Source organism: Lepidochelys kempii, chromosome 3 (genome assembly GCF_965140285.1).
Source record: "Lepidochelys kempii isolate rLepKem1 chromosome 3, rLepKem1.hap1, whole genome shotgun sequence".
Taxonomy (NCBI): domain Eukaryota; kingdom Metazoa; phylum Chordata; order Testudines; family Cheloniidae; genus Lepidochelys; species Lepidochelys kempii.
In genome coordinates this window covers 63610238-63627073 of record NC_136382.1, presented here as the reverse complement: position 1 = coordinate 63627073, position 16836 = coordinate 63610238, and the positions used below count along the sequence as shown (strand labels likewise).

The window sequence follows — 16836 nt, the reverse complement described above, 5'->3', positions numbered from 1 at the left end:
CTTCTATTTACTAACTTCTGTGCATTTAAATTCTAAGCTAAAGTATTTAATTATATGTAGTCTCATAAGCCACTTTAAGTGTTGACCTGATTTAAAATGATTTTATTTTTTTCCTCTTGACACCTTCTTCCTGAGATAAGCATAAGATACATGTACGGTTTAACTGGCTTTCATAGCACACAGTTAATTTAGACTCACTGAAAGAAGAAATCTGTTTTAAAATACTTCCCCTTCTCCCCCCCCCCCAACTTCTCTGCACTGTAGTCTTGATATTGAGTAACATCTGGGTAGTTCTGAGCCATTAATAAACTAAATTCTGCCTACAAGTATATAAATTGGTATTTAGATCTTGCTCCCTGCATTTAATTAAAAAGGGACTACAGACTTGCTCTTAAGAGTACTACTTTCAGAGCCAGACTGCCATCTAGTGATCTTGATGATTATATACCAGAAAAAAAACACAAAAAGGAGGAAAAATAAAAACACCCTCACATTTTACACCAACACATTGGTATGATATAAATATTGACAAATGATCTTGTATTTGCTTATTGCTGTTTTGCTGGTTAGTGGAAAAAACCTTCAACAATAAACAAGATATTCTTACCAATGAGGGCCAAAAGGATCTTAAGGACTTTATTTTTTGCATACACAATACACTGCGTAAACAGTCTCCTGGTAATATAACTTGTATTTGCTTTCCCTTGTGCTTTACTACTAGAAACATTTGCACAGAAACAGGATATTTGCTTGAGAACCCATCTGCTCCTGCTGCTTATTTCCCTGTTGAAATCTTGTGTTAATTTTTGCAGCAACCAAATGTAATGTCACAGAGATCTTATTCTAATGCAAATATTAGTATTCAAAAATTTATGGTGTTTGCTTTCTGTAGCTATGATTTTTAAAATTTGCCTACCACGAACAAAGTTACAGATAAAAGATAGACCGGTAGCCTACTTGAATGTTATAGTAAGAAAGAGGGTGAGGCATAGAAAGAAGATATGCCTAGTTAAGTCAGACAGGCTTAGGGCTGGTCTACACTGCCCCACAGTTTGGACTACAGTGGGGTAAATTACATAAACACCAGAATGCTGTGCTGTAACTCCCCATGTGAACGAAAAAGTTCCTAGTTCACATTAAAGTAGTCAATGTGAACTAGGTACCTTTTTGTTCAGCCCACAGCATCCACACAAGGGAGTTACAGCGCAGCACTTCAGAGCTTGCTGTAATCCACATCCCCATAGTCTGAATTGCAGGGCAGTGTAGACATGGTCTCCCTTATGTGCTTAAGGCGATCACTGATGCATACTATCTTATCCCCTATTACTCTTAACCACCATGCAGGTAACTATAGATATTACCCAGCATGTAGTACATGAAACACTGACATTTTATACTCTGATAATGTTTTTTTTATTAGAACCACAAAAGCCAAGTTAAAAAAAACATACATTCTATGGGTAACCAGAAGAGAGCTATTTCAATTGTAAAGCAGAAATTCGGAAAGGACGTCTTTGCATTTTCTGAGAAAAAACACCATTAACCAGAAGAACAGAGTCTAACAAAAGAGCTATGAGCCTGACTCTTCTCTCACAAATCAGGACCAACTCCACTGAAGTCAGAATTACACCAGCATAATTCAAGGAGAATTCCAACCTTTCCCCAGGCAACTGAAAGAAAAAGATCAGTTGTATTTCTGAGTCCAGATTCCTATAATGGGACAAAAGGATTCTTGAGAATGTGCCATTGAAGAGATGCTCAGACAGCAAATGATTCCACAAGAGGAAGTAACAGTTAAGATTCCCAAGTGTTTTAAATAAACTTCCTCCTGTCTTCCCTCATTACTAAGCCAAGCTTCATGAGATTTACCACATCACTCAGTTCTTGGATAAAGTAACATCTTATTTTCCATACAGTTTCTCAAGTTATGCTTTTCATGTCTAGTAGGTTACAAAACTGACTATCCTGGTTAATTTGTGAACAAGGTAACTAATATTTTTTCAGGCTCTTTCTACGCAGGGCCAGAAAAATGAGTAAAAGAATTAAGTTTTAAGGACAGTTCAAGTATGGTTCTAACACTGGCTAGCTGAACCACATGAGAAAGTGGTATACTTCGGGGGAGGGGAAAAAAAAGTGTTAAAACCGAATTGAATATAGGGCCTAAACTCAGTTCCTGGTCAATTATACACAGGATCCAGAAATACATGTTACCTCATTTTCTTTATGGAAACAATACAGTTGGTATGAATGACCACAGGTTACTAGTTGCGAGTAAAGATAAATATATCTTATCTGATCTTAAGAGACACTACAACCTGGAATCCTTGTAAAAGCCAAAAACAACTTTTTGCAAGCCAACTTAGTTGAAAATAAAATTTAAGTTATAAACTTATGAGGCCAAGTTCAATGCCTAATTTGGAAATTCCTATTAAACAAAATTATTAAATCTGTTCAAAACATTAATCTTCAGCTATATCAAAACAAAAACAAACTCATTTACATGATTTTCCCCACAAGACTCATCTAGGATCATAGCTATAGCAGGAAAAGGAAAGATTTTAAATCTAATATTGCTTGTACAGAAGCAGCTAACTCACCATATTTGTCTCGCAACCCAACAGTGCACCTGAAGACTCCACCAAAGGCTACATCTTCGCCAAATATTACTGCAAAATAAGTCATACATAGTTTACTTTTATTTATGAATACAAACACTCGTCTAGTATGAAAATTAAGATAATCCTATTTATTCTATTCTAACCATTTATAAACTGTTAGCGCAGTCCTCACCTGAATTTCACTGTTTCCATTTATATTCAACATCTTAAGTTTCAACATTCATGATTGAGCGAGAACAAGTTTTAATAGATTTCTAAACAATTTACTGAGTATATGCTACTATAAAATACTATAGTTAAAAGCATTGAATTTTAGATGTTTCACCATGTCCAAAAGGGGGATTAATTTGACCTCAAAGTACTGTATTTTTATCAACAAAAAGTTCAAAGCATTTTAAATATAGTATGCGCATTAGCAAATCAAGCTTTTCCCCCACCTCTCCTACACTCAGATCAGCATCACCTTTTAAAAAAAACAGTACATTACACAAAAGGGGAAGAGGAGGAGTTAGTATGACAATACACTTTCTGGCCCAAAATAGAACGTTTAAACTATTCTAGCTATGTTTCAGAAACTACTGCAGGAACATTTCAGAAAAGTATTTAAGTAATACCACAGCACTATCAATTCATTTAAAAATTCCAAGAAGTTTAGTGTATGAACTAACCAAACATCTGCTGAATTTAGACATTCCATTTTAAAAAGTTTAAGATCTGATGCAATCTTTCCTTTTAATCAAAAATAAAATGACATCACAAGTAAGGACTCAACCACTAATTTTTAAGCTTCAACTGGTTTCATTTCCCATTTCATTTCTATGTGATTTTAATGCTCCTGAAAAATGCTGAACTGACCACCACAAATGTTAATTGATCCATTAAATAGCAAGTTTCTCCAAATGTCCCACCCATGTGCTACAGCCCTGATCTGGAGGGACCACCTTTAGGGAAAAGAAGGTAGTTCAATAACTGTGCAAGTTGCCAGCTTAAATACTCACCATTATTATGCTCTTTGCAATGTGGACTATCCATCCACTAGGAACCATACAAACCACCAAAAAGCCATTAGACAGTAAATGGATCCAGATTTTAAAAGCAGTCTAGCCCTTTCCATTAAATTGGTTGATTGCTGAACTTTGATCCCTTTTAAAAAGTAATTTTAGGATTTTTAGGGCAAGGCTACTTTTGATTTCTCATTGAAAAATACAACACTTATTTATATTAAATATATAAAACTAGAGCAGGGGTTCTCAAACTGGGGGTCGGGACCCCTCAGGAGGTTGCAAGATTATTACATGGGGGGGGTCACGAGCTGTCAGCCTCCACCCCAAACCACGCTTTTCCTCCAGCATTTATAATGGTGTTAAATAGATTTTTAAAAGTGTTTTAAAGGTATAAGAGGGGTCGCACTCGAGGCTTGCTATGTGAAAGGGGTACCAGTACAAAAAGGTTACAGAGCTGATCATGCGGGCCAGCAACTGGCTGCAGAAAATTACGCGGGAGGATAACGTAGAGGCATACCTCCTCGTCTTTGAGAGGACAGCCCTGCGGGAGGCATGGCCCCGAAAACCGTGGTCTGGCATCCTCGCTCCATTCCTGTGTGGGGAGGCCCAGAAGGCCTACTATGATTTGCCTGAAGAGGCTGTGGCAGACTACCCCCAGCAGAAAGCAGAGATCCTGGCCAGATCCGGGGTAATGACCACAGTGTGGGCCCAGCGATATCATGAGTGGAGGTACCAGGAAAACAAAACCCCACGGTCCCAATTATATGACCTCATCCATCTCGCACGAAAGTGGTTACGAACTGAGTCCCGGAGGAGATACTAGAAGCTCTTGTCATCAACCGGTACATGAGATGACTACTGCCAGACCTTTGTGCCTGGGTAAGCCAGAATGAACCCTCTACCAGTGCAACAACCTTGTTGTAGGTGGAGAGGCAAAGGATGGCGAGGGAGCTGACCCGACCAGTTAAGGAAGAAGCACCCCGGCTTAAACTAGCAGCACCAAGCCCTAGAGCTTGGATGACTGGGCCACCAGGAGAGCCCAGGTGGAAAAAGAGAGGGGCTGAAGGCCCACCAGAAGCCACAAAGTGTCAGAGCACTGAGGGGGAAGAGGATTGTGATGTTAGACTGCCCAAACCAAGAGACTGGGGAATGCATAGGGCTCCATACAGATGTTATGCCTGTGGGGAGTGGGGACACAAAGCTGCATAGTGTCTCAATGCCGAGGAGCCTATGCAGTGTAACCTGGGGAACTGGGTAGACCCATGCTCCCTAATCCACCTTGTGTGGTCTCACTATCCCCACATATGTACACCAGACCAGTGAAGCTAAATGAGGTAGAGACCACAGCACTGGTTGATTCGGGGAGTGCTATCACACTTGTCTCAGGGAAGCTCGTGAAGCACAGTCAGCTGCTGTGGGCTAAGTGTACGGGGATAACATGTGTCCATGGGACAGTTGGTTATTACCCCACCATCCCAGTAAAAAGAGAGATTCAGGGGAACACTACTGAGGTAGCAGCAGGTGTAGTCCCTAAACTTCCATACCCAGTGCTCATAGGGAGGGACTTCCCAGGGTTTGGAGACTTACTCCCGGTAGGGGAATTAGAGAGAGGGGGAAGCCCTGAAAGTAGTGAGGCATCCACAGTAGACTGTCAACCCTCAACCTTCTCTGAAATATCCCCAGATTTGTTCTCCACTCCCAGACAGTGTAGAAACACGAAAAGGGAAAGAAGTACAGCTAAGGCCTTGGGAACCCGAATACTGGCCCAAAGCCAGAGGGTCGCTCTCATAGGTAGGTGGACCCGAGCAGCTGAAAAGTAGGTCACCCAGGAGGGAGAAGCACCCAAGTCTGACCCACACCCTAATGCCTCTGAACCAGTAGAGACTAAAGAGACTGGCCCCCTAGATCTCGAGCAGATTAACCCCGGGAGAGGAAATTTTGGATGGGAGCAGGCTGAAGACCCAAGGTATGACAACATTAGGAAGGAGATGACAGAAATAGATGGGGTCCCCGTGGAAGGGAAAACCCAGGGACCAGGACCCTACTTCATAATGAAGAAGAATCTCTTATACCAGGTTGCACCAGTACAGGGGCAGAAGGTACAGCAGATCCTAGTACCTCAAAAACACCAGAATGCTGTATTAAGTCTGGCCCATAGTCTTCTTTTCGGGGGGCATTTGGGGGTAGAGAAGACCCTAGCATGAGTCCTGTGATGATTCTTCTGGCCAGAATGTCAGCTGCACAGTCCACATCCCCACTTGAGGGCACCTTTAGTACCCCTTCCCATCATAGAGGTCCCTTTCGAGTGAATAGCCATGGACCTAGTGGGACCCCTGAAGAAGACAATCCAGGGCTACCAGCATATACTTGTTGTTCTGGATTATGCTACTAGCTACCCAGAAGCCGTCCCCCTGCGGAACACGACCTCTAAAACGATAGCTAAAGTGTTGGTGGGGATCTTTGCCAGAGTGGGGCTACCAAAGGAGATATTAACAGACCAAGGTACCCCATTTATGTTGAAGCTAATGAAGGATCTCTGTACAATGCTCCATATACATAGACTGAAGTTCTCAGGGTATCATTCACAGATCGATAGGCTGGAAGAAAGGTTTAACTGAACCCTCAAGGCAATAAGAAAAGTCATAAGTCGGGACGGGAAGGATTGGGATACTCTACTACCCTACCTTATGTTTGCAATCCGGGAGGTACCTCAGGCCTCAACTGGGTTTTCCCCCTTTGAATTATTATACGGTCACCACCCCTGTGGCATACTAGATATTGCCAAAGAAATATGGGAAGAGGGGAGAAATATAATTGACCGTGTGTTGCAGATGCAAGAACAGATAGTACGGGTCACCCCTATTGTACGTGAACATTTGGGAAAGGCACAGGAGGCCCAGCGAACCCATTAAAATCGCCAGGCAAAAGTCCGACAGTTCCAAGCAGTGGATCGTTGGTACCCACGGCAGAAAGCAAGCTTTTGGCCCAATGGCAGGGGCTCTATGAGGTGGTTGAACCCATGGGGGAAGTAACCTACAAAGGTGCGGCAGCCAGGACGCCGGAAACAAGAACAAATTTATCACATTAACCTCTTAAAACCTTGGCACCAACGAGAGGTGTGTCTAGTGGCCCAAGAGACCCCGATTCGTGGAAATAACAGGCAGGAGCAGATCAGGATTATCCACTGATCTGACACCAGACCAGAAGAAGGAGGTAACTGAGATGATTAACCGACACCAGAACGTGTTTTCAACCAAACCAGGCTGGACCACCGAAGCATATCACCACATTATCACAGATCCTGGGGCAAAGGTAATTTTAAGGCCCTATTGGGTCCCAGCAGCAAAAAGGGAGGAGATCAAGGCAGAGGTAAAAAGGACGTTGAAGCTGGCAGTCATCGAAAAGTCCCACAGTCAGTGGTCAAGCCCAATTGTGTTGGTGCCCAAACGCGATCGCACCAGTAGGTTTTGTAATGACTTTCGCCGGCTGAATGAGATATCCAAATTCGATGCAAACCCCATATTAATGAGTTAATTGACTGCCTGAGCAATGCCAGATCTGACCACCCTCAATTTAACAAAAGGGATACTGGCAGATTCCCCTTGCCAAAGATGCGAAAGAAAAGACGGCACTCTCTACACCAGAGGGTCTGTTTCAATATACTGTTCTTCCTTTTGGACTGCATGGGGCACCTGCCACCTTCCAGCGTCTTATGGACAAGCTCCTACGGCCCCATACCAGTTATGCAGCGGCCCTGGATGATGTGATTATTCACACCCCTGACTGGGAAAGCCACTTAGGAAAGGTGGAAGGGGTTCTGGACACGCTAAGACAGGCTGGCCTCACAGCAAACCCAGCCAAGTGTGCTATAGGACTAGCCGAGGCTAAATACCTTGGCTACATTGTAGGAAGGGGCATGGTCAAGCCCCAACTAAACAAACTAGAGGCTATCCAAAATTGGCCCCGGCCAAATCGGAAAAAACAAGTCCGGGCATTCCTGGGTGTGGTGGGGTACTACTGACAATTTATTCCCCATTTTGCTACCAGAGCGAGTCCCCTGACAGACCTGATAAAAGCCCGGGGTCCAAACATGGTGAAGTGGACAGATGCCGCAGAAAAAGCATTCATGGATCTACAGACAGCCCTCTGCAGTAACCCTGTGCTTATAGCCCCAGACTTCAACAGAGAATTCATTTTACAGACAGATGCATCTGAAGTAGGATTGGGAGCTGTCCTATCGCATATGGTCGGAGATGAAGAACACCCAATCCTCTACCTCAGCAGGAAACTCCTCCCGAGAGAGCAGAAGTATGCCATGGTTGAAAGAGTGCCTAGCTGTGAAATGGGCCATGGAAACACTACATTACCACCTTCTGGGATGACTGTTTACCCTTGTGACTGACCATGCACCCCTCCAGTGGATGCAGCGAAATAAAGAGAAGAATGTAAGGGTGACCAGATGGTTCCCGTCCCTACAACCTTTCCAATTCACCATACACCACCAGGCTGGAAGCCACCATGGCAATCCAGATGGCTTGTCAGGAGTACACTGCCTGACGTCCCAAGTTGCCCAACCCTGTAGTGTTGGGCGGGGCAGGGGGAGAAGATATGTGACAGGGTCGGGCCAGATGGCTACAGGAGGGTAACAGAAGTCAGATATATTAGCCCCAGGTTAAATAGGTCCCTTTTCCCTGGGTAAGGTAACAGGGAAGGTTCCAGAACAATCAGGAAACTTCTGGAGACAATTAAGACAGACAAGCTGATTAGAACACCTGCAGCCAATCAAAATGCTGCTAGAATCAATTAAGGCAGGCTAATCAGGGCACCTGGGTTTAAAAAAAGGAGCTCACTTCAGTTTGTGGTGTGCGTGTAAGGAGCTGGGAGCAAGAGGCACTAGGAGCTGAGAGTGAGAACGCATACTGTTGGAGGACTGAGGAGTACAAGCATTATCAGACAGCAGGAGGAAGGTTCTATAGTGAGGATAAAGAAGGTGTTGGGAGGAGGCCATGGGGAAGTAGCCCAGGGAGTTGTAGCTGTCGCACAGCTGTCCCAGGAGGTACTCTAGACAGCTGCATTCCACAGGGCCTTGGGCTGGAACCCGGATTCCCCCCAAACCTTCCAACTCCTGGTCAGACACAGGAGGAGTTGACCTGGACTGTGGGTTCACGAAAACGGCCAAACTGAGAGCTGCAGTGAAGCTCCAAGGCGAGCAAATCCGCCAATAAGCGCAAGACCCACCAAGGTACAGAAGGAACTTTGTCACTCTAAGTTACAGGTGTGCAGAAATATTTAGAGCAACAAAATGAAAAACCAGAGCCAGACCTCAGAGGTATTTCTGATCATCACTACAAACATGCACATTTACAATCAGGAAAATTCAAAAGTAAATGCATTTTTGGAAAAACAAAACTCAAAAACCTTTAACATCTGAAGTGTTCTAAAAGTGTACTCTTCAACTTAAAGTAGTTTTGTTTTTTTAAGATGAGAATTAACTAGTTTATCTGCTAGGACCTGAATTTCCCCTGACATATTTGGATCACTACTCATATACTAAGCAAGCTAAGCAATGCAGCTCTCTGCTCCACATTAGATGTTAATAATGCAGTCAATTGCTGTAGGAGAAAAAGAACTGCAGCTGAGTTCCAATGTGGTACATAGTCTTTCAGTACACTGTTTATACATTTTTAATCCTACAGGCATATTCTCTAAGTGATTTGGAACCTCAGTTTATTTCTACATTTTATTAAAAACATTTCAGATAATCTTAAAAATGACTAATTTCACAGTACAGAGAGACACATAATTACAGTTATAGTGTACCTGCAGTTGGATCTCTGGACAAGGTATTATCCAAGGCACTAGTTATGGACTGGAAAAGATTCATTTTCTGGGTTTGCCCTGCATGAGAGAGACGACATTTAGCTATTTATCTGTTTAAAAAACAAAACAAAAAACTTAGTAATAATTTAAACGAGCCAGCAGCCACTGAAGCCCTTAAAAGGAAAATGCTAATGAGGATCAAAAGGATTGTTTTGCGGCGTAGACTTTAAATGGACGAGATACAGTTTGGCACACTTGATAATCCCAGTAACTGCAATACTGATAGCCAGTATTTCAGATCTCTCAAAAGTTACAAAACGATGACAGCATATGCTGTAACTTCCTTCGAGCCTCCAGGTACAAGAGAACAGATGTAACTTTGCAAGGCATTTTCAAAGGCTAACACCTACTGGTTATAAGACAATAAGCTTATGTAAAACTGTTTCCTTATGAAAAATAACCATTTTGAGATAGTTACCCACTCCGTTAAAGTTTACCAAAGTATGCCCAAATTTCAGTCCACGGCCTTCTTTCCTACAGGATACCACAGCTATTAGACCCAGGATCCTCATTAACATAGAACATTCCTGTAAGGGCACAGAAGTAGCCTTACCCACCCCTCGCCCCCCACAGAGCCCATCCACCATCATCTGGATCCCCTGCAGAGTCCCATTGTCCCTGCACCCAAACGAGCCCCTGTGCATCCAAATCTCCCACTGAGCTGCCTGCACGCAGATGTCCCACACAGAAATCTCTCACCCCACACTTGGACTCCCCAAAACTAGGATCCTGCTGGGCTGAGCCTGCCCAGCCACATCTGGCACAGAGGGGCAGGACCCCAGGGTGCTTCTGAGGCGGGCCCAGCCCTTGCACTGTGTCAGGGTCAGGTGCAGCCTCACTGCCAAGTCCCTGTACTGGGAGAGGTGAGAGCTTCAGGGTGATCTCCCACCTCAATGCATCCAGTGGCCTATGCTCCCCACTGCCATGCTGGAGCCACATTTATTTAATTTACTGACAAATAAAATTTGCAGAATTTTAAAATATTTTAAAATAGTGTGCATAATTTTAAGTTTTGAGCACAAAATTCCCTCAGGAGTAAGACCTACAAGGAACTGGTGATGGCAATTCTTTAGCGGTAGCTCACGAAAGCTCATGCTCAAATAAATTGGTTAGTCACTAAGGTGCCACAAGTACTCCTTTTCTTTTTCCCCCCTCCAAGTTATTACTGAATCTTTGCCCAGCTGTAGATGGGCCTGTCTTCTGAATGACAGTAAAATGGAGTTCCAGGCCATTCACGGTAGTAGTAGGAACCTCAATATTTTTAAAAATTCTAACTAACTGAGTTAGTTTTAACTCTCTAAACAATCCATCAGCTTAAATTTAGTAAAGAGAGCTTTTCACTTCCTCTCAGATTGCTGTATAGGTTGCCGTACATGGCTAAAGAACTGTATCATTCCAGCCCAGAGCTGGCTGCTTTGATCCCTATATATCCCCAGTATTCGTTAGTTGTCATTCATAATACACTTTGTGATCAGAGAGTGGGTAAAATGCCATGGAAGCTCAAAGCAGCAGGCAGAGATGGAATGATATAGTTGTAATTTACAAAAAATTGACACTCTCTTGCCCCTCCCCATACTAAGTTATTCACAGTATGACAACCCAGTCTTTCCAGAACTGGTGATGAGCAGAGATTTATTTAATCAAACATTGTAAGGAGAGTGATCACTTTAGATAAGCTATTACCAGCAGGAGAGTGGGGTGGGGGGAGGTATTTTTTCATGCTTTGTGTGTACAAAAAGATCTTCTACACTTTCCACAGTATGCATCCGATGAAGTGAGCTGTAGCTCACGAAAGCTTATGCTTAGATAAATAGGTTAGTCTCTAAGGTGCCACAAGTACTCCTTTTCTTTTTGCGAATACAGACTAACATGGCTGCTACTCTGAAACCTGACTATAATCTGTATTTCAAAACATAGTTACACCTGGGGAATGCCCACTAGACAAGATGCTTTCATGATAGATACGTGGGTTTGGAAGGGCCTATTCAGGGCAATGAGCCATTAGGAAAAAAACAATAGGCCTTCCTAAAGATTGGGGGGAAAAGGGTAGTAATAAATGGTCAGTTTAAAGAATGCAGAGAGGTAAATAATGGTGTCCCCAAGGGGTCTGTACTGGAGTCCTATTCAACATATTAATAAAGATCTGGAAAAAGGGGTAAACAGTGAGGTGGCAAAATTTGCAGATGATAACTATCTTAAGTTTTGTAAGTCCCAGGCAGACTGCAAAGAGTTACAAAGGGACCTCTCAAAACTGGGTGCATGGGCAATAAAATGGCAGATGAAATTCAATGTTCATAAATGAAAAGTAATACACATTGGAAAACATAATCCCAACTATACATATAAAATGATGGGGTCTAAATTAGCTGTTAATATTCAAGAAAGATCCTGGAGTCACTGTGGATGGTTCTCTGAGAACATACACTCAATGTGCAGCAGCAGTCAAAAAAGCTAACAAAATGTTGGGAATTTTTAAGATAGGGATAGATAATAAGACAGAAAATATATTGTCCCTATATAAAACTATGGTACGCCCATATCTTGAATACTACGTGTGGATGTATCTCAAAAAAGATATATTGGAATTGGAAAAGGTTGAGAAAAGGGCAACAAAAATTATTAGGGGTATCGAATGGCTTCCGTATGAGGAGAGAGTAATAAGACTGGGACTTTACAGCTTGGAAAAAGAGGGGACTCGGGGGGGGGGGGGGGGGGAATATGATAGAGGTCTATAAAATCATGACTGTGTGGAGAAAGTAAATAAGGAAGCTTTATTTACTCCTTCTCGTAAGACGAGAACTAGGGGGTCACCAAATAAAATTAATAGGCAGCAGGTTTCAAACAAACAAAAGGAAGTATTTCTTCACACAAGGCACAGTGAGTCTGTGGTACTCTTTACCAGAGGATGTTGTGAAGGCCAAGACTAGAACACGGTTCCAAAAAAAGAACTAGATAAATTCATGGAGGATAGGCCCAACAATGGCTATTAGCCAGGATGGCCAGACATGGTGCCCATAGCCTCCGTTTGCCAGAAGCTGGGAATGTGTGACAAGGGATGGATCACTTGATTATCTGTTCTGTCCATTCCCTCTGGGGCACCTGGCATTGGCCACGATCAGACGACCAGATAGTGGGCTAGATGGACCTTTGGTCTGACCAAGTATGGCTGCTCTTATGTTCTTATGGCCTTAGGAGAAGCTCATCTCCCACCTGGGGAGCCTTCCTGAGAACACATCAGACAGCTTCCAAATAATGGCTGTTATGACTCTACAAAGACATGTAATGAGATCACATGTCTCTAGACTCTATCTTGGGATGTCAGTATTTTTCCAAGACCAATCCGGGGAACCAAGCTTGAAAACAAAGCATTTCCGCCATATGCATCTGGCGTTCTTCGGTCCCCACACGAGAAACACTTGAGGAACAAAGACTGAACTGGGGGAAGCACTGGACCCAGGCTAAAGGGATTTTTAGCCTGTGAATGGAACACCTGGAGATTCCAAGCTGTAAGCAAGTTGAGCTTGCCCCTTAAGAATCTGCAGCCTGCTTGTATCACCTCTTAGGGTAAGAAGCTGCTCTTCATATCCAATCTATTTAGTATATTAAGTTTAGTTTGAGTTTTTTGTTTATTTGCTAGGTAATCTGCTTTGACCTGTTTGCTATCACTTATAGTCACTTAAAATTTATCTTCTGTAGTTAATAAACTTGTTTTTGCTTTATCTAAACCAGCGTTTGGGAATCATAGCTCAAGGACAAAAGGCTGTTGCATATTCCTCTCCACAGCGAGGGAGGGTAAATTTTATGATCTTACGCTGTACAGTTCCCTGTTCAACGCAAGACAGTATAATTTTGGGTTTATACTCCCGAGGGCTTTGCAGCTTGTCACAGCAGTACAGCGTAAAAGGGAGCCCAGGCTGGTGGGTTGGGAGGCTCAGTGGTACCCCAATTCCAGGTGGCACCCTGGGGAGAACCTGTCAATCTCTTCTGACTAGAGCCCTGACTGTTAAGCTGTCTGCAAACTTTTCCCACTGTTGGTAGCAACTCCACAACGTGGAACTGAAGTGCTAAGTGTCTCCTGCCCACATACCAGAACCTGCAGCTTCTCCAACATACACTGAAAGTTTCTACAATTGCAGTGATGTGTCAAAATTCTGTGGCATATTGGAAATTTGAGGGCAATGTAAGATTAACTGAATATTACATGAAAATAATTGTATTTGGCATTCTCACCATTAATTCTATGAAAATGGCAAACTGAATCTGCCACAGAATTTATAGCTTGTTATAACATGTCGCAGAACTTAGGGCCAGCCTGCCACAGAGTGCATGGGAACTTGGCTACTTTATAGCTAGGCTTGACAGGATCCAATTGAAATCATCAGATGTCAATAAATATTAATTTCAGCTGACACACTGAAGTCAACAAAAAACAAACAAAAAAAAATCAGAACACTCAGCATTGAATGCAGCCTCCTACAGCTTGTGCCTGCAGGGCATTGGCCCTGCAGCAGCGCAGACACCCCTTGGCAGCCCAGTTCACTCACCAGCGGGGGGGGGGGGGGAAGAGAGCAATCCCTTGTCAGGAGACATTCAGCAGAGACACCCCCCTCCCCGGGCCAGGGGCTCATCTTTCTCCTTGCAGCCCCAGCTGGGGGTCTCTGCTCCACCAGATCAGGACCACTGCCTCCCTTGCTACTTTCCCCAACTTGTCTTGGGCCCTTCAGCCTCACAGAAAGCCCCCTACAGCCCCCACTGTCAGCACTGCCCCAACAGTAACCCCACCGCCAACCCCTAACTTCCCATAACTGTAAAAATAAAAATTGGCAAAAATAAAAATCCCAATTAATCAAAACTGAAAAAAAAAATCAAATTCAGCCAAGCCTATTTACAGCAGAACCAACAAAAGATAATGGTGCTCCTCTCCACTGGAGTCTCTCATTACTCTGTACAACAGAAACATCTTCTCTACACCTTTTAAGTGATTCCCCCCCTTCTTTACAGCAATATTGGCTTCTGAACTTAAAATGTAATTATGTCACACATCTACGTTTCCTGACCCTAAGTGAAAACAAGTTTTAACCCAAAAGTGGCAATGATCAGCTGTTATTGCTTTTCTACCTGGTGCCTCGCTCCAGATCCTAGCCAAAAAATCAAATCAGACCACTCATCTTCAACTTTCGGTCATTTCAGGGGAATGAGTTACTCTTCCAGCGTCATCAACTCGGGTAAGTTTGTCGCAAGGCTCGCACCGAGCCCAGCGGCTGGAAAGGAGGGATGGACCGGGGGATCTCAGTCCCCCCCTTTACAGAAAGGCCGTTTTCACCCTAACTGCAGAGAGCGCCTGCCCAGGTGGCGTCAGCCACCCCAGAGGCTCCCACCCCAGAAGGCTGGCGGCCAAGAACTGGCCTTTACTGTTTGTCGGGAAAGTCTCCTGGCTGCCAGCGCGCTCGTTGCTCAGGGGAGCGGGCTCGTGGTTCTGGGGTAACAACACGCCCGCTCCGCGCCGCGCCGCCTGCCTGGGCCGCCGCCAGGGGACGTTTAACGGCTGCCCCGGGGGGTGTCTGTTGGGGGGGGGAGGGGGCACGCCTGGGAAATCCAGCGCCCTTGCCCCCAACCACAGCGGGCGCTGACAGCGCGGCGGGCGGGGAAGGGCGGCTCCCCTTAACGCCTAGGACCCCTCGGGACAAGCGGACCCAGAGCAGCAGGCGCTGCGCCGGGAGCCCGATGCCCTCCGCCAGCCCGGCAGCCCCTCTCCAGGGCCAGGCAGGCTGCAGGGGGTAACGGGGGCTGAGCCCGGCGCGGCCCCCCCTCACCGTGCGCGCTGGGCTCCGCGTCAGGCTGGAACGTGAAATGCGCCGCGTGTCGCCGCGGCCCGGCGGCCAAGGGGAGCAGCCGGCCCCCCATGCCGGCCCGCAGCTGCCCCAGTCTGGAGGCGAGCACCAACACCCGACGCAGCCCGAGCCCGGCCGCCGCCGCCATCTCCCCTAGGGTCAGGACTCAGGTGTGACAGCAACAGCACGTTGTAAAGAGGCGGGGTAGGAATGCGGCTTTCCTATTGGCTAGCTGGGCAACGTAGAACGGACCAATCAGATCCCACGGTGCTGTGGGCGGGGTAAGGCCGGAGGGCGAGTAGTCTCTACTACGCCCGCGTATAAGCAAGGTCGTTGCGAATAGGCTCAGCGCGACGGTGGAGGAGGAAAGTGTGAGGCGCGGGGCTGTGAAGGGGTGGAGCTAGGCTGCTAGGGGCGCGGCTGCGCTGATAGAAAATGCGCAGAGTAGGGGGAGGGGCCGCCCGGAGGAAGGAGACGCGACGCGACGCGACGCGCGACGCGACGCTGGGGGGGGCGGGGCGCAGGAAAGGGGGGGAGGCAGCAGGCTGTGTGTCACGTGGAGAGGTAGTATTGTGCCAGGTGGGCAGGAGCTAGGTCAAAGCACAACCCTGTGCCTTCCCGGGTGCTACCCCTGGGATTGACCTGCTGGGCTTGTGGTGCTGTTCTCCTGGGGAAAGGCCTGTTTTGCAAGGCAGCACCTTGCTGCACAGAGGTACTCAAGGCAAGCAACCAGCCCAAGTTGCTGCTCTGTGATGCTTCAGTTAGCCTTCAAAGCAGGGCAGCTGCGGGGCCAGGAGCAGGCTCCTTTCCCCTGAGTTTTGCACCCAATCCGCTGGACCAGCCTCTCTTTCTGCTGCATGCTGACAAAAAAAAAAGGAGGATTCTGACAGATGGGAGCAAAACCAAGAAGGCCACTTCTCTGAGACTCCAGCAAATGGTCCCAGGCTGTTGGGAAGGTTGTCATGGTTGATTGCATGAAAAGCAACACAATGGTCAGGAAGGATGAAGAAAGAGAATCCGAGTCAGATGAGAGGAGATCACTTAGCCCCCGAGGGGTAACTGCCCTGTGCTGAGTTTTAGAGCAATGGCTGCTGTGCAGTTTTACATTTTAACTGAAAACCATTTTCTTGTGTCATTTTTTTGTTCTCTGTATGAGCAAAGGAAAAATGAGAAAGTGTTGTCTGAATATCAGCTGTGTTTATCCCTCAAATTCTTAGGGTTTCAACTATATCCAACAAGAAAAGGAGTACTAGGGGCACCTTAGAGACTAACCAATTTATTTGAGCATAAGCTTTCGTGAAGTGAGCTGTAGCTCATGAAAGCTTATGCTCAAATAAATTGGTTAGTCTCTAAGGTAGCACTAGTACTCCTTTTCTTTTAACTGTATCCAAGCCAATTCTAGAAAAAGAACAGAAATTGCATCCGTAAAGTCCATAAAGTCAATGATTATTGTCAAGATTTATATCATTCACTAAGCACCATCTGTGTACTCAGCACTGATCA

The 16836-nt window shown here is 45.2% G+C and overlaps 1 protein-coding gene across 13 annotated transcripts in view; it reads right to left on the bottom strand.

Moving 5' to 3' along the window:
• BCKDHB (branched chain keto acid dehydrogenase E1 subunit beta) overlaps nt 1-15537 on the bottom strand; it is a 290535-nt gene extending 274998 nt beyond the window's left edge. For 4 of the 13 annotated variants that reach the window (XR_012157976.2, XR_012157977.2, XM_073336534.2 and 1 more), the window contains exons 1-3: nt 15316-15532; nt 9443-9520; nt 2598-2666 (exon numbers count right to left, since the gene is read on the bottom strand). Coding sequence is in view for 9 of the 13 variants with exons in the window: in XM_073336534.2 (XP_073192635.2) it covers nt 2598-2666; nt 9443-9520; nt 15316-15481 (313 nt within the window). In the remaining 4 variants the exon portion in view is untranslated. Of the gene's footprint in view, nt 1-2597; nt 2667-9442; nt 9521-15315 lie in introns of all 13 variants that reach the window. The other 9 variants (XR_012157975.2, XR_012157974.2, XM_073336531.2 and 6 more) reach the window with 7 other exon arrangements.
• Between the last annotated feature and the right edge of the window lie 1299 nt (nt 15538-16836).